The 19,158-nt window shown below is 37.1% G+C and overlaps 1 protein-coding gene across 1 annotated transcript; it reads left to right on the top strand.

Moving 5' to 3' along the window:
- Positions 1 to 842: 842 nt before the first annotated feature.
- On the top strand, positions 843 to 14,128 carry hic1l (hypermethylated in cancer 1 like). The gene is made up of 2 exons (XM_077211370.1): positions 843 to 1,051; positions 9,387 to 14,128. Exon 2 carries the CDS (start codon positions 9,418 to 9,420, stop codon positions 10,780 to 10,782), a length of 1,365 nt encoding a protein of 454 aa, XP_077067485.1. The 5' UTR covers positions 843 to 1,051; positions 9,387 to 9,417; the 3' UTR covers positions 10,783 to 14,128.
- Positions 14,129 to 19,158: the final 5,030 nt, after the last annotated feature.

Here is a 19,158-nt window from a genome sequence, read left to right as displayed (position 1 = left end):
ACGGTGGATTATGAACTCGCCAAAACGAAAAAGAAAGCCCAACTGGACGCAGGATCAGTTACTGCTGCTGGCCCAGTTGGTGCTGAAAAAATAAATAAATAAAAATAAAATGGAAATTCGACACTGGGATTCAAGTAAAACTAAGCGTGAGACATAGGAGAAGATTTGTTTGCAGATCAATGCAGCATTCCCGCTTGTGTCGCAGACCCCGGTCGACTGCAGAGGCGGTGGGATGCGCTACAATCCTTTGTGAATAGGTCTTAGTGAGTTAGGAGTCCTCTCGACTTCTTTTAAGCTGTCCCAGACTTAGGTGCTACTTTTAGGCCTAAAATGCTTCGTGAATTACTCTTAGTGAAAAAAATTAGGAGTCCTAAAGTTAGGAGTGACACGCCCATTATTTTTAGGAGTTGCTACTAAATTCGCCAGTTAGGAGCTACTTTTAGCCTTAAAATTCTTTGTGAATACGGCCCCAGATCTTCATACAAAAGACAATTTAAAGTTATCTCATGACTAACTTGTTTAAATTTGTGGCTCACCACTTTTGTATGTCCAATTGTTACAAATGAAAATTGTAAAGTGAGTGTTTTTAGTTATTAAATTCATAATATATCTGATAATGCGTTTACATAGTAAAAATATTTTTTATTAAGCATATGTATCCTTTATGGCAAAGCCATTGTACAGTTAGGTGCACTCAATAAATGTATTTTTATCGGTGTTTCTTTCATTTCAGTATTTTGTCATTTTAGAATAATTGTTTTAGAATACTCTTTAGAATATTTTATATTGTATTCCAATTTGTCTAATATAATTATACATTTATTCTATTCAACTATTTATCATCACTCAGGCTCAGGTGACCGTATTTATAGTATGTGTCACTCCGAGAGAATAACCTATGGTAATACTATGGTAATGCCTCCAGAAGGACAGGTAGGGGGGTGAGACTAATCTTAACTGGTTCAGGGGTCAAACTGCCTACGTCACAAGCTCCTAAGATGGCGTTTTGATGACGACGGGAGAAGTAAGGACCCCTGCCCTTGTTTAAAAGGTATTTGAAAATAATATATATATTTGTTTTCGCATATATATGATGTAAATAAACGCATTGTGTTGTACTTAAGAACTAATATTGATTATTAAAACACAAACGGCATTAAATCCATAGCGCGATCCGCTTACCTAGCCCACAGCAGCCTTGCAAGGTATCATTTCCTGTTTTTTTGGTGTGTGTGTGTGTGTTTTTTTTTTTACTTTAAACGGGTTTAAAAATTGTTCAGTGTTTGTCTCATTGTTAACATCTATACTATCATCCATACTATTCAGGCGTGAGAGATATTATAAAAAAATTAATTTGTCATACGCTCGTAAGCATGTCTGTGTAAATGATTGGTATCCGCAGTTCCGCATTTATTAGTAAGAAACAGATACGTGTATTTTTTACCTAGGACCCACCGTAACGAGCTCGGGCGTGTTATTCACGGACATGCTGTTTTCGAGGAGTATATGTTGATGTGTTGTTTTAAATAATAGTTTGAAATGATTTAAAACCCGTAGTTTTGCAATTTTAATCAAAGACAAGACCCAATTAATTAGCACATGCGCGTTTGGACTTGTTATCTGTAACCCGCCGTAGTGTTTAAATGTTAGATTCTTGTTTGTGGATCAATACAACACCATACCTGGCTCAAAAACGGGTATTGACTTTTAATTTAATTATGACAATGATGACTATGCCAATGTCCCTTTGAAAATGAACTAGCTTCTGCTAAAATGCTGTAGTTTGTGCAGTGTTTATCACTGTAAAATCATTGTATTTCTTCAAATAGTGTAAGCTTTATACATTTATTTTTTGTTGACTGTCTTGGCTGATATAAAGTTACCACTGTTTAATTTTTAGTAACAATAGCTTGAGTGACTGTTATAGCAAAAAATGTGTACCATGGGTGTTTTTGGTGAGAGACATTTATATATATTATATTTCTTTTCTCTATATTAATGCCTTCCAAACACTTCATGAACACAACTGAGTGACAACAGTACAAATCACATTAGTTTTTTTAGTTTTTTTCAGTAGATAAATTGTTGGGAAACTCCCATGAAGCATTGTAATCGATCATAGTTGGTCACTACAACACTCTCAAACTACTCATTTGGTGTATGTGAATATTTTACAGTCAACCTTTGTTTAAAATTAGTTGCTTATAACTTCACTAATTTTCTATTGAACCATTATTTTTGGTTCATTTATGTCATCCCCAACGATTCATTGGAGTAGTCTGTATCATAAAAGAATTTAAAAAAATGCATCTTAATGATTTTGTGAAATTTTTATTTTATTTTATATATATCGCTACTTCCATTTAGGGTTGGCTCGATACCACAATTTTGGCTTCAGTACGATAGCATTTACATTAACCATTTAGCAGACTATTTTATCCAAAGCGACTTGTTAGCAGGATTTAATACCTCTGTATCGATACTACATTTACCATAGGTGACTTGCAGCCTCAAAAGATAACTGTAAGATAAACAGTAGATAAACTCTGCAGTAACACATGTATTGCTGGTTTTCAAGCATAACTATATAAACAGCACTTCTCAGTGATGCACTGATACACTTAAAAAAAAATTGTTTTCAATTGAATTATAAAAAAGTGAACTTATTTTTTTCAATTGAATCATAAAAAAGTGAAATTTCCTATAAAAAGTAAGAAATTACACATCTATTAGCACATCTATTAGCTTGCATTTACGATCCATGGATGTAATGGGTAGATCTATTTTGACATACAGTATCAGGATGTTGTTGTTTTTTGGTCTCGTCCGTTTCTATGGTTATCACTATCAAAACTCAATCCACCATTTAAATAAGGTTGTCAATCCAGAAACTTTGAAATGAGCAGTTAGAAGCATGACACAAAAAGTGAGCAAAGAGCGCTCCCATTATAATCACTGAAGCTCAGAGCCGACACCTTACTGACTTGGAGAAAACTCCTGTTATAATCAATGAATCTCTTTTTTACATAGTGTTGTTCTTTTTGAAAGGATTTGCGAACATGCTTTGGCTTAAATTTATGAGCTTTCTCTAAACGAGCAAGCTCATACATTTAAGCCAAAGCACTTCGCAAATCCTTTGGTTCACTTGCTCTACAGATATGTCTGTGATGGGCTACAATGCATTGGAAACAGTTACATTTGACTGCACTTACAGAAATTGACATGGAAGCATTAACATGTCTGGTACTGAAATTAGCGAAATCATTATTGTACCATTTGAAATATAATATATACCGGTATTTTTCCATTTTCCAACCCAACTTCCATTACATTGCGCAGTACACACAACACAGTCTTGAACCTTCCCAGTTGCTAATCCTTTTTTTTTTGTTGCTTCAATCAAAGATCGTTTTTAAGCCCCAATGTATCTCAAAGCTCAAATGGTTTTATTTGTTGTTGTTTTTTTCTATGTGAAAAATGCCAGAACCAAAGTCACTGAAAAAAAGTGGGTGGACACCTTGAGCTCAGCTGACTTGCAGAGTCATAATATTTGTGCACTTGAATTATTTATAACATAGACAATTACTTAACGACAAACAATACTGTATTATGCAGGCCTGATAAGTAATTTGGCGATGTCAATTTGTAAAGAAAGACTAAATGCTTGCGCACATATACAGGTCCTTCTCAAAAAATTAGCATATTGTGATGAAGTTCATTATTTTCCATAATCTAATGATAAAAATTAAACTTTCATATATTTTAGATTCATCGCACACCAACTGAAATATTTCAGGTCTTTTATTGTTTTAATACTGATGATTTTGGCATACAGCTCATGAAAACCCAAAATTCCTATCTCAAATAATTAGCATATTTCATTCGACCAATAAAAGAAGTAGTCAACCTTCAAATAATTATGTTCAGTTATGCACTCAATACTTGGTCGGGAATCCTTTTGCAGAAATGACTGCTTCAATGCGGCGTGGCATGGAGGCAATCAGCCTGTGGCACTGCTGAGGTGTTATGGAGGCCCAGGATGCTTCGATAGCTGCCTTAAGCTCATCCAGAGTGTTGGGTCTTGCGTCTCTCAACTTTCTCTTCACAATATCCCACAGATTCTCTATAGGGTTCAGGTCAGGAGAGTTGGCAGGCCAATTGAGCACAGTAATACCATGGTCAGTAAACCATTTACCAGTGGTTTTGGCACTGTGAGCAGGTGCCAGGTCGTGCTGAAAAATGAAATCAGATGGAAGCATGAAGTGCTCCAAAATCTCCTGATAGCTAGCTGCATTGACCCTGCCCTTGATAAAACACAGTGGAGCAACACCAGGAGCTGACATGGCACCCCAGACCATCACTGACTGTGGGTACTTGACACTGGACTTCAGGCATTTTGGCATTTCCTTCTCCCCAGTCTTCTTCCAGACTCTGGCACCTTGATTTCCGAATGACATGCAAAATTTGCTTTCATCCGAAAAAAGTACTTTGGACCACTGAGCAACAGTCCAGTGCTGCTTCTCTGTAGCCCAGGTCAGGCGCTTCTGCCGCTGTTTCTGGTTCAAAAGTGGCTTGACCTGGGGAATGCGGCACCTTTAGCCCATTTCAGTGCACGGTGGCTCTGGATGTTTCTACTCCAGACTCAGTCCACTGCTTCAGCAGGTCCCCCAAGGTCTGGAATCGGTCCTTCTCCACAATCTTCCTCAGGGTCCGGTCACCTCTTCTCGTTGTGCAGCGTTTTTTGCCACACTTTTTCCTTCCCACAGACTTCCCACTGAGGTGCCTTGATACAGCACTCTGGGAACAGCCTATTTGTTCAGAAATTTCTTTCTGTGTCTTACCCTCTTGCTTGAGGGTGTCAATGATGGCCTTCTGGACAGCAGTCAGGTTGGCAGTCTTAACCATGATTGCGGTTTTGAGTAATGAAACAGGCTGGGAGTTTTTAAAAGCCTCAGGAATCTTTTGCAGGTGTTTAGAGTTAATTAGTTGATTCAGATGATTAGGTTAATAGCTCGTTTAGAGACCCTTTTCATGATATGCTAATTTTTTTAGATAGATATTTTGGGTTTTCATGAGCTGTATGCCAAAATCATCAGTATTAAAACAACAAAAGACCTGAAATATTTCAGTTGGTGTGCAATGAATACATGACATGCATGTGCACGCGGTCACCGTTTTAACAGATTCACGTTTTTGAAGTTTACACAGAGATAACTTTTTCAAAATTTTTCAAAACTTGGGCATTGGAACCTGTTTCAAGGTTTGCGTTCTCCAGCCACCAAACACTGTAGTCGTGCAAATGAATGGCCAGACCGCGTTAAAAGTTTTGTTTTCTGTTAAAACGGTGTTGTGTAAGCGGCCCCTAAGTTAATAATTAATGATCTTTGCAATGGAAGTGAATCAATCAAAAACTAATTTTAGCTGGACAATATCTTTATTCTAGAGCTGCTGTAAAGCCAAAACAATCTGTTACTTTAATTTTCTATTATCACTGTAAAGCTGGTTTGAAACCATCTATGTTGTTAAAAGCGCTATATAAATGGCGACTTATTGACTGACTTTATTTATAACTGCATAGTATGGTTGAGTGAAGTTGCATTCTAAAAATAGGTAATCTAAGCATTTTATCATCTGCTTGTCGTCCCGTAGTTTTTTTTTTTAGTTAATGGTGCAGGACTTTCAGTTATTGTTTGTAAATATAACATTGAAACTTGGGGTCCGTTCTTCGTACGTGGATTACTCAATTAGCTGGGTTTCATCATTGTTGCCGATTTGACATGATCCAGAATTGTTAGGTTCTTCGAAGCTCATCCTGGAGGTGCTGTCATAGCAACAGGTCCGTAAACTCAAACCTGCTCAAGAGCTGGTTTATTTCATGACAGGATTAGATTGCATCTTTTTAAGCGGAGGTGATAGTTAAAGTCTGTCCCAGCCATTGCTACTTTCTTACGAGAAGTACTCTAACGAACCATATTATAATATGTATTTATATTGTAAATTTACGAATAATATTATAATGTTGTGTAGTCTATCATAATAAAGACACAGCAGGTTACTGATCATGGTTCCGAGAATCGATATATCTGCCCTTTCCTGTGAACACAAGAACGTGCAGTTATCTCAGACAACTTAATCCAGATATTTTAATCAAATCTGCAAATTCGTTTGAACCAAATTAGCCAGACATCAGTTATGATTAGAAGATCTGGCATCCGTCAAATCATCACAATGTATTAATCGAGGTACAAGAACACCGCCAGAAGCGCAAGCCCTATGGGATTAATTTAGTCCCAAAATGATTAACGCATGCACAATTATTGATAAATGTTGCAGATATGTTTTACTATCCACAACCAAAATGTCTTTCAACTTGTGTGTGCAAAATTCAGAATTAAATAAATGTGTAACAATTTGTACAAATAGAGACATTTTTGTGAATACACATATTTTCTTTTTTATTAGTGTATCATAATTTGCAGATGTAAAAAAGATGATGTGCATTTGTGGATCAGGTGATTCATGGTTCCACACACAGCTGGCTAAGAAAAGCTGCTACCACTAGATGGCAGTAGCCTGCAAAGACAACGGCACCACAATCAAGCGTTCTTCCCCATGTAAGATGCTTAATATGGCACAAGGAAGTGATATTGAAGCACCAAATTTAGTACACAACTTATTAATAAAACTAAGCCTACATAAAAAATATGAAATCAAAACGCTCAAAGTTTTACATCAAATGTTTCCTCGTTATAAAGAAAACGCTTAACGTAATGGATTAAGACACAAGGCTAACATTTTAAAGACCAAACTCTGCAAGACTATAGGCGTACCTTATTAAAGGACAATTCTGGCGCAAAATGAACCTAGGGGTTAATAACACATGGGTACCGAGTCGACCGTTCTCTGGGATGTTTCTCCATGATAATCAAATGTACCCAGTTTTAGCTCGAACCACAGATTAGCTTATAACGCTAGTGCATAGATAGGGCATAGAGTAAGTAAAAATAAAAATCGCTAGTTAATACCACTAACAAGGCTAAAAATAGCCCCACACTAACACAGTAGCTTAATAAGGGTCTCTACCTGCAAACCGAAGCATGTAGCATTGTGTACAGACAGTTTAATAAGAAGATACTTTATAAAGACAGTTAACTTCGCGTATACAGGCAGGAGCCATCTTTGGAAAACAGTCTCCACCAGTCGAACCACGAACGCCGGTTTAAACTTTTAAAAACAGACATTTTCAAATTACAAAGCTCATAGTAGGTTCCTATTGGTAAGACTGACTTACTACAAGTAACATTTTTACAGTACTTCCCTTCATGTATGTACAGCACACAATTATTTTCAGCAAAATTACTGTAATTCACCAAAAGTTTTTTTTTTTTCATGTTCAAATGATTGTAGTACAATCCTAGTGCCCAGACTGACTTACTACTGGTGAAATTGTGCCAAAACAATGGTCATTAGGAACGTACTACAACCTTTGGAACATGAAAAAAAAAAGACTTTTGGTGAGTTATAATAATTAGAAAAAAAGATTGTACTGTAAAATATATATTATATACTATAAGATATTGGCTGAAGTCCATATACAGTATGTTAGACTGCCCAGCAGGCATTTACTATAACCTTGTAAATATCGTTAATTTGAATGAATGATTGGACTTTATATTTTTGGACTGTAAGTGGAATTTGCAGACAGTGCCTTTAGAATATTTGGTGAATATCAAACCTAAAACTTACTTTACTACGCTTCTGGTTGCTTTCCCCTACAAATGCAAAGTTTCACGTTAAGTGTTTTCTTTTTAACAGGCTCTACGGGATAAAAATGCCCTTCATGTGAAACTTGGCGCATTGCATAAATATTCTTTAGGCTCTTTTTTGTAGGTCTATATAGTTTTACTCCCATAGACCCTATTATAAAGAAAACACTTAACGTGGCTTAATGCAGTAAGATGGGGATATACTAAAACGCACTAGCCTGTACACCTTATTGAACATGCAACTATAATGCACGTTAAGCGTTTTTATAATGGTTTTCTACGAGAGAGAAATGCTTAACCTTGCGTGTTGTTCATAATCTGATTTAATATGCTTGCCTGTACAAAGTATGCTTTAATAATAAGGCAGGCCAATAGTCTTGCCGAGTTTAGTCTTTTAATGTTAGCCTTTTGTCTTAATTCATTACGTTAAGCGTTTTCTTTATAACGAGGAAACATTCGATCTGAAACTTTGTGTGTTTTGAGGTCATATTTTTCTGTTAGTCTGTACAAGGTAAACTTAGTTTTATTAATAAGTTGTGTACTAAATTTGGTGCTCCAATATCACTTTTCTTAAGCCACATAAAGCATTGGTAGAACGCATGATTTCTGTGCCATTGTCTGTTTTAGCAGGCTACTGCCATCTAGTGGTTGCAGCTTTTCTCAGACACTGTGTGGATCGTGAAAGGCTAAACCGGTGGAATAAAAGTCTCAAAATCCAAATTAATCAAATGGGATCGACTCCGAAACGAGTCAATGAATGCATATGTGTCACCTGATCCACAAATGCACATCTTTCTAGTTGCATGCACAAATTCTGAATCATTTAATTCTGAATTTTGCACAGGCAAGTTGAAAGGCATTTGGTTGTGGATATTGAAACATATCTGCAACATTTATCAAGTTCATGGATATGCATGCATGTGTTAAATCATTTTGAGACTAAATTCATCCCATACAAGCCCTCTCCCCTGATATATCAGTTGCACACGATGCTCGAGAGACTACCTGCAGGGAAGATGAGCGATACTACAAACATTTTTTATTTGTCATGCATAAATAATTTGTAAATGAAATAATAGTTATGCTAATATTAAGATGACTGGCTGTAATTTGTGAGCGAGTTTTAGCCATCTTCTCTAGCTCGCTAATAATTATTGCCATAAAATCATAATTACATTGCCTAATAATCTGACTCGAGTTACAGAACAGGCAATAACAACATTAGCTGATTGTTTTTGTGTTGAGACGTGACAACTTTTCAGAGCTTCCCGAGCTTCAGACACCAACGTTAAAGTCCCGCCCAGACCTGCACAGTGTTTTGTGATTGGCTGGGGCTACACACCCACTGGCAAGATTGTCGTCCAGAAACGTCCTGAGCACAGGAATTCAAGAAGAAATTAAGAAATTACAGGCTCAGGACAATTTCCGTTGACAGAAACACCACCACACACTTCTAGTGGACCATAAGTAATGATTGAAAGGCATTATTTTTGTACGAGTCTATACTTTATTTTTTCAGAAAATCCTTCATAGAGCACCTTTAAGGCAAAGATGATGTTGTTGATTATCCGTTAGGGTCTGTGTCACACCAAAATAACATTTCGTTATCTTTTATTACAGTGACACCAATGCAAAACATCAAGGGTAGGCGATGGAGCTCCCCAACTACGCCAGTCAACTGCTTCTCCAGCTCAATCAACAGCGTTCAAAGGGCTTCCTGTGCGATGTCATCATCATGGTTGAGAATACGCTCTTCCGAGCCCACAAAAGTGTCCTTGCCGCCACCAGCCACTACTTCAAGTCCCTTGTCCTTCATGATAACCTCATCCACCTTGACCCTGATATGGTGGATCCAGTTGTTTTCCAGCAAATTCTAGATTTCATTTACACTGGCAAATTGTCAGATGAGACTTTTGAGGCTGTGGATTTGAGCTCTCTACTCACCACAGCTAACTTTCTCCAGCTCAATGACCTCGCAAACCTGTGCTCCACTAAGATTAACCAAAATGGATCCCTTAATAGCGTAGCATGTGTGAGCTCCAAATCTCTATTTCGCCTGTATGAAGACCACTCATCAGACACTGAAACGTACACGTGTATGACTCCTCCCAAAAAAAGGCATAATGCTGAAAGTAAATGTAGGAAAAATCAGGACTTGGGGTTGGATTTGACTAAGAAGAATGTAAAATCTGAGACGAATGATACGTTTTTTCTTTCTAGAACCATCTCCAACAATATGCAGCTAGGAATAAATGGGAAGTGTATTCCAAAGAAAGAGAAGTGGATAATTCCTTTGGACGGAGCTCAGGAAAGAAAAAGGGAGGGATCCCGAAGAAAATCCAAGGTCAGTGGTTACATTCCTCTTAGCAGGGTTGGAAGTCAACTAAACCAGAATCAGACTTTCACTTTACAGTTGTCTGTAAAGAAAGAGAAAGGAATTGGAGGGAAAACAGATGAAACTGATGGCCAAAAACCAAACAATGGCAGCACCAATTTTGTATATCAAAAGGAGACCTTTCTCAAAGAAGCTGAAGGGGACAAACCTTACGTTTGCATTCCATGTGAAAAGGGTTTTCCCTCCTCTGAGAGTCTCAAGTCCCATGTGGAAAGTCACTTGGATGGAGACCTGGATGTAAAGATTGAGGATGAGGAGGAAGAGGAACGTGATGGAGACGTTGGAGTCACAAGAGTCTCGAAAGAAGCTTCCGAAAGCCTGGAGCAAAGTCCCCGAAAGTCCCTCAAAGATGTTGACACCTTGCGTCCATTCCCTTGCAACATTTGCGGCAAGATGTTCACACAGCGCGGTACTATGACCCGCCACATGCGCAGCCACCTCGGTCTAAAGCCGTTTGCGTGTGAGGAGTGTGGTATGCGCTTCACCAGGCAGTACCGTCTCACTGAGCACATGCGTGTCCATTCAGGGGAGAAACCGTATGAGTGCCAGGTCTGTGGTGGAAAGTTTACGCAACAAAGAAACCTCATTAGTCACATGCGGATGCATACCTCAGCATCTTAGAACAGGTCAAAGAGCCCTAAACTTGGATAATGCAGATACTGATAGTTCTCCATTGTGCTTTGGTTTAGGTTCTTTTAACTAGGCTTCAGTTCTCCCACAAGTTCTCCAGAACACTACGAAGATTCATCTAGATCTTTACAGTTTTAGTTTCATCCACAAATCTTCCAGAATTCGAATCTCAAAAAGGAAACCTCTGTAGTCTAATCTAAAATACGATTTTGGCTAAGTTTACTTTTTGATCTAATTTAGGGTTCAGTTTCAGCCACAAATTCTTAAATTCTACAAAGATTCTTCTAGCTCAAAAATGATACCTCTGAAGATCTAGAGTAGGCCTATGTTCACACGGTCAGTCCAAATCTGATTATTTCTGTATCCGATTGGAATCTGATCTACATTATTGACTGTCCACACTGTGTATCGTAACTGTGGTGCTCTTTCGTTTTCCAGAATATCTCCATTGGATTTCTATGGCAATGACGTTGCGTTAGTAGGCATACGCCAAAAACAACAGCAACGTTGGGTTTTGCTATACAGATGTTGTCTTATTTACAACTTGACAATGTGTAGCCACAGCACTGGTCTACTACATCTGAGGCAGCGGCAGAAACATAGGAGTCTGGTATGAGCGGCTTTTTTCCGTGCTGCCGTCTCTGTCAGTCTTAGAATTCAACATTATATTCTAATTAAATGCTTAACCGACACTTTGCAACAAAACAACCTTGTTTTTGCAGCGACTTTCAGCATGTTTGTTATAACAACGTCTGACATGTTTACGTTTAACGTGGCCTTAGAAAGTGACATAAACGAAGAAATGCAATTTAAATAGGATTTCAAACCACATATGATCAGATTCAATCGGATATGCACAAAAATCTGATTCGGACTGACAGTCTGATGAGGCGTAGGAGTAGCCAACCTGGAGGGCTGCCTTCCTGCAAACTATTGATATCTGGTATAGGTGTGTTTGATTAGGGATGGAGCTAAACTCCTCCAGAGCCGGATTTGAGAAACCCCGATCTAGAGCAGGGGTGATAAACTGTGGCCCTCCAGGAGTTCGAGTTCGGGAGCCCTGATCAAGAGCTTTCTTTGTAGATTTCTGAGAATTTGTGGCCAAAACGGAACTCTATATTCTCTCAAAAGGAAACCTCTGTATCCTATTCTAGGGACTAGGTTTGGCCACAAATCCTCTAGAACACTATATGAAGATTCATTTAGTTTAGCTTTTGAGCTAATCTAGTTTTCAGTGCGGATCTCGAGTCCTTTAGGACTCTATAAAAGAATCCTTTAACTCTTCTCTAAACTGATTTTCTTTTTGAGCTAATCTAGGGTTTGTTTTCATCCACAAATTCTAGAATACTCTAGCTGCAAATTAAACCTCCGAACATCTAGATGTTCAGAACTTTTGTCTAATCTAAGGTTTCTCTACAGTTCATTTTTTTTAGATAATCTAGAGTCCAATTTTGCTCGCTATTCCTCTAGAATGCTACATAGAATTATCTTGATCTTCGTTGAAGAATGGCGATGCCATTTCCTGATCAGTATAAAAATGCCAACTTCAGCCAATACCTGCTGTTATACCTCTTTCTATGAATTTCTATACATTTTCTTCTTGTGCATGAATTGTTTATTGTTATTGTTAGTGTGTAGCTAAAAAAATATCAAGGTTATCCACTTAGTGATGTAGTTTGATCTATTAAAATGAAAATTACCTCAAATTGCTAGTAATTCTCTCCGAACTGAAACAACCGAATGTTCCTGGTGATACCAGTTTTACAGCAGTGACTTGCTATACCTCTTGAATGTAATTAGGAATTGTGATGTAGTTTAGGCTTCAGAAACTGACCGCTATAATAAAGCTATCTGGTTGTTTACTTGAATACACAAACTTGCTACCTCAGATTAAACCAAACCCTCTGATTAGCCTGTATGAGATTAAGACTACATGTTGGATAAGAAAACCTACATGCTGTCTTCCATAACACAGTCACTCTGTCTAGTTTAATTAATGAGCTTAAACTGACATCTGACCCAAAACAGGGGAAAACACACTGCCTGTTTTAATGTACACTTTTCAGGGGGTCAGGTAATACTTCACTGTAGGGTTGCTATCTAAGCTTGTGAAGTCATATTGCTTGAGCAATTAGGGTGTTTTTTATGTACAGTTCCAAAGAAATATTGAATGTTGAAATACTGAAGAAATACTGTAAAACTATATAACCAAATCTATATTCTTGCTAAATATTTAAGTCTAATTTATGCTTCTTTCAATTCAGGTTTATATTATAAATCTTTTCTTTTCTTTTTTTTCAGGGGTTTTCTTTTGGGATTTTTAATTATAATTATTTTCCAATGCTTCAACCAATGGCTTAATGTATACAGCATGTTGTCCATATTTTCTTGTGGCATGTGCATTATTGTTATGATTTAAAAAATGTTAGGTTTAGCAGATTGCATTCTTGCATTTAATGTTGAAATGAGACCAAAAGCTTAAAATCAAAACCTACTGTAAATATCTTTGGGCATCTTAATGTAAATTACATGTTATTGTTATCAGTTGATACATCACTGAAACTTTTACTTGTTCAGATATGAAATGATTTTCTTGCGGTTTAATATCTTTAAACCATGTTTCTTTTAAACTACCTCTGGGTTGGGTTTCATCTTGCTGGAGGGCTTTATAAACAATACCTAATTCTGATGTTTTTTAGTTAGTTGCCTGTTCTGGTAATATCAACAAGGGTACTTTAAATAATAGATCAACTAGTCAAATTATTTAATTTGCTGAATTGCCATTACAGGCACTCTTTGTTCAGTTGTGCTTGCTTTTTTCTCTCTGTCTCTGCTTTATATTATTATTTGACGTTGTCTGTAAATCAATATAATTCTAGAATATTCAGGAACTTTTTATTATATAGTGGGGCTTGAAACTGAACTTCAAAACTGTGACAACACTTTCATTTGCATCCTCTGCAAACCTCAGGGAACATTTTAGGGACACATACCAATGAACTTTTTGAACCATAAAGCACCATTAACAAATGTTTTTTGCAGCTATTTTGATTTAGACACGTTTCTATATTCACTATGACGGACACAATATGCCTTCAGAAGGTATGGCAGCTCTTTCCATTAGCAGTACAGGTTTGTGTGTACGTGTATGGTTTTGATGTGGTTTTCAAATGCTTTTGAAATGTCAAGTACTTTGTTAAAAAATAATGATATTAAAGTATTTGCACCTTGTTTATGAAAACCAAAGCACATTTTCACTCTTTTAAGAATTTAAAGTCCTGTTGTAAGTAACATTGTTCTCAGTTATGCCATGAAATAAAATTAAATGCTGATCAGATAACTTCACTTTTGCTTTTTATTGATGTGGGTTTGTACAAAAAAATTAAGTTTCTGCAATATAATAATATCAAATTTATAATCTGCCATTGTATGCAAACCAATAATTGACGATAGGGTTTAGCCATGTTAGGGAATAATTGATGGCTATTGGGAATAACATATAAACATTTATCAATAAATACCAATAAATATTCTCAATGCCAAGAAAGGAAATATCTCTAAATAAAATATGTAAAAGTAAAATTAAAATAAAATAATTTAATCCGATATCGATGATTAAATAGTTTACTGATGACTTGCATTTCACAGTTGATTAAATAAGAGTAAAGGTTATGTGTAATTGTCGTGCTGTTTTTTGCCCCGTACTCCCCCATCCCAGGTTGGGATAGGAATAGAAGTGAGGAGATGGGGTGGTGGTGGGATGCTGGAAAACTGTCTTAGAACAGAGGCGTGTGTGTGTGTGTGTGTGTGTGTGTGTGTGTGTGTGTGTGTGTGTGTATATATACACCTCTGGATGTTAATTGAGTTGATAACTGAATGAGCTCCTCCCATGTTAATTAGGTTAATTATCTGATCATGCTCCCCCTTAATTTTGTTAATAAAACATGAATCAAAAAATAGTCAAGCACACTGAAAATTTACAACATTAATCATTGCATACTGCAAAATGTAAAGCATTTATACAGCATAAACAATTGTTGACACTATATACTGTACAAAATGCTTTTCGAATAGAGCCAAAAGCTCTAAGTAACACTGTTTTCATATCTTGTCCAGTGGGTGGCAGCAAGACTCCACACAGCGATGGAAGTGATCACCATTATTCATCAAGCTTTTGGAGTGGGAAGTTTGGGAATACTATAGTTTCAGTGCTTCTTTGTAGAGCTGACAGCCTCATTGCAGCCTTCATCCACCAGTAGAGACCTACCTGTTACAGATCTGCATGCTCACACAGGCAAGTTGAGTCCTCTTGTCCTAAACCTTCACTGAACTTAAGATAAGGCCCAGTGTTTTCACATGTAAATGTCTGCAGTGTATTGTTAGCTCAGAGTGCCTCAGAAGATTTCTTACAGCATGCAGGGTGTTATCTGATGGCGTGCAGGCCATGCAGTGTAGGACAAGCAGACCGGGTTCAAAGAAGAGAATAGAACAGCTGGCAGCATCCCACGTGCGGCTCCCAACAAGAGACAGCAGACACTCTGAGCAGGGTGGGAACTTGCATACTAAGAAATCCCCTTTGTGGCATTATCAGAGAGCGGACAGCTTGTGCTGTGCACACACAGACAAGTACACAGTGAAAGAAACATTCAGACCAGTTGAATAAGAAGTCTTGGCTCACTTTGGTCTTATCTCACTTTTGCATAGTGTTTGCATAGTTAGTTTCAGTGACACACATAGGTTTGTTTTCTTGGGGGGGGGGGGGGGGGGGGTGTTTGTGTGTGTAACCTAATAGTAATCAGGTTCCTAAGGAATCCACATAAAATAAAACCATGAAGATATCCAGGAAATTGTTTGATATGAAAAACTGACTCTATTATTGAACATAGGTGCAAAGAATCATTAAAGAAGCTTTATTTTTAAGAGAAACATTTAAGACTTCCTAAAAATATACAAGAACTTTTTTGTATCAACAAAACTGAAAGATTTGAAACTAACTGAAATTGAAATACAATTTTTTTTTCTTTAGGTTGAATCAAACTTAAATCTTTGAGTTGACAAAAATGGGCCAGAAATTAGCAAAATAAATGTCACTTCTAAGGCTGTAAATAAGTGAATGTGTTGTACTATCATTAAGCACAAAGCAGGGTTGCATCTCCTGAATGTCCAGGACTCGGTATGTTTTAACAACGAATGTCACTTTTGTCCTGTGCATTCCAGGTTGCAAGGTGGAAATTGGCTGAAAAAGACAAAAATTTGCTGTAATTGGCACTCACACAATAGAGGGTAGTGTAAGAGGTCAATGGGGCTTATTGTAAAGTAGCTACACAACGAAAGCGGCAAAGCGCATTAAAACAGAAGACATAATGCAGAGTGGTTGTTGGCAGTAAAATCAGAACGTGTGTGAATTCAAATGACCAGTGTTACACTTTATCAAGGCCCTGTTCTTGTCTCCTCGACGTCCTTGTGATATATGACTTTCTGTATCAGTAATAAATGCAATGTGCTGTGTGTGCACTCGCCGAATACTCTTGTGTAGCCCATGTTCTTGCAGACGCATTTATCAAAAACAGCGCTTCATCAGCATACTGCTTATTTTCTCTTATAAATATTCTACGGCCGAAGTGTAGCTAGGTCAGAAACAAACAGGCACAAAAGAATATTGAGAAGAAAAGGCAGAAAGTGTAGCGCTAAGAGGGCTGATGTGATTTGAGTTGGGCTTTTGTTCCTGGCTCTAGCCCCGGACACCCTCCCCTCAGTGGGACAACGGCGCAGAATGAAGGCCTATTCAGTGGAAGGAGCGGTGTTAGGTGAAAACCCCCCGCATCTTCATACCCTCGTCCCATCCTGGTCACCAGCAACCCTCTATGTTTGTGCCTGTCAAAGGGGCCGGAGGGATCCACCCCTGAACTCAGCCATCACTCCACACGCTGTGTCTACACTGCAAGTGATTGACGGGACGGGACACAACAAGAACACTCCCATTATAATCAACAAAGCTGTGTACAAAAGAAATATGTTTGGAAAGGACTGCTTTAGCGTCTGCAACAAATATTTCACAAATAAACAAATAGGTTTTATTAATAATAGTACACATTTAGCCTATTTTTTAAATGTTTATATATATATATATATATATATATATATATATATATAATTTTTTACAGCTTTTATTACTGATAAAATATAAAGAATATACATCTTTTTTTATTCGACAGACTGCAATTTAAATATCCAATAAATAATAAATTATTAATCTTGCAAAATGCAATAGATTTGTTGCTGTTAACTTTTTAAATTGTGTAAAGTAGCCTAAGTCTTAAGGTGTAAGTGCAGAGTTTAAAAGCAAAAATGGGCAGCTTGTATGGTAAAGAGCATTCATTGACTGTACAGCCTACTCCATAATATTTGATAGGCCTCTCTAAATTGTGATTAGATCAAACCTTTTACTGTGAAACTGTTTTTTTTAAGTTAAGAATAACTTTTATACTAGTAATATTTCATGAACTGGTCTGAAGCTACGTATGTTTACTTGTGTCACATGCATGTTCTGTTTTGATTTAGTTTTCATTGAGTTCTGCTTCTGTTTGCAGTTAATTTGGTAATTAGTTCATATCTCCTCTGTTCCCTGCCTGTGTGTTTCCTATGTTTCTGATTGATTAGAGCCCTCAGTTCAGGTGTACCTTGTTAATTATCTCATTAGCTCCTTTGTTTGCCTGTATTTAAGCTCTCAGTTTCTGTCTGTTCCTGGGGCCTATACCATGAAGCCGGTTTAGGTGGCTAGCCAGCTATGTTTCAGTTTAGTTTGCGTCAACCCTGGGTTTTAGGGACCATGAAAGTGGTTTGGCTTTTAGCAGTGTTCATCGCCATAGTAACTTACGCTCCACGGCTAACCTGGTCCGGGGCAGGTTATGTTCCAGGTAAGAGGTTGCAAACTGAACTTGGACCAATCAGCTGTGAGCAAAGTGACACATGTCTGATGTGATAAAGTCACTCCACCTGTTTCTACTCCAAATTAAAGGTCACTACATAGCAAATGATTTTTAAAGACAAAATCGTCTGGTTTATAGTGATGCTTATTTTGAATAATAAATTTGTATGATTTAGATATTATTTATGTAATTATTATACCCTTTATCAATCACACATGTACAATTTTAGTTCATCAATTATTACGCAGTTTAAATGAATAAATATATAAAGGTAATATATATACGCTTTAGCATCAATAGATGAAGCTATAAAATGACTACATGTGCGCTTAAATGTTCAATTCTCTCTATACCTTTATCAGCTGTATAAAATAACTTCACAACTTTTACTTGCACTGATATACAGTAGTGAGACTTTTTCTTTTAGTTGTCCTCTTTCATAGACAGCTGTTTTCTTGCTGTGTAAATTTGTTTAAATTCTTAATATTTGAATACTTTTATTTAATAAGTGAATTGCGCTGCTTCTCTTGCGAGAAATTAATCTCAGTTTCACTCTTTCTCAACATGTGATTGGCTGTTCGCTACTGATGTCACACTTAAACTCCTAAACTCAGGATGAAAGCCTGAGTTAACAGAGAAAGTTGATGATCAGTATCATGGTACCAACAAAGCCTGGTTGGATTGGTTTGGTTTTGTCAACTCTAAACTAATCCTGTAACCCTGAGTTTGTTCAACTACCATCATGGTACAGGCCCCTGGTCTTGCATTGCTGTTGTTTTACGTCGATGTGGACTGGTTGTCATTTCTCCCAGTTGTTTCTCCCAGTTGTTTCTCCCAGTTGTTTCTCCCAGTTGTTTCTCCCAGTTGTTTCTCCCAGTTGTTTCTCCCAGTTGTTTCTCCCAGTTGTTCTCCTGTTTGTTAGATTAAAGTCAGTTTGAGTATGTCCTTTGTCATGCACTTGTTCGCAGCCACCTGCTCTGTGACAACTTGATTATCCATTCATTATTTTTTTAGAAACATTGTGTTAAAATGTTTCAAATGGGATAGATCAGGCTTTTGAGGAACATTTATTTGTACATCTCTCAATCATCATTGTTTTGCATTTACATAATTTTTTTTTATGTAAGTATAAATATGCAGTTTTTTTGTCTGTTATACTGTTATAAAGAGCTCATTGATTTACATTACAAGCTATCAGAATTCCATTGTAGTTTTTGGCCGTAGCAACTGCACCAAATTGCATATTTTTGCTCAGTTTGGGCCTCTGAATAAAATCGACGAGCTCCATATTATCCTGTAAGAGCATAAATGCCTGATGCATCAGATATAAAAAGCACATATGCAATCTTTTTTTAAATATATTTTTGTAAATTAGTTGTCTGTTAAAATTTTTTTTTAAAAAAGTTGTTTTTTGATTGTTAAGTTGTCTAAATAGAAG

The sequence above is a fragment of the Siphateles boraxobius genome, unplaced genomic scaffold (genome assembly GCF_051911475.1).
Source record: "Siphateles boraxobius isolate OS27281-9 unplaced genomic scaffold, OSU_SipBor_1 65, whole genome shotgun sequence".
In the NCBI taxonomy this organism is placed as follows: Eukaryota; Metazoa; Chordata; class Actinopteri; order Cypriniformes; family Leuciscidae; genus Siphateles; species Siphateles boraxobius.
The sequence above is the reverse complement of the archived record's forward strand: the minus strand, read 5'-3'. Positions and strand labels throughout refer to the sequence as shown.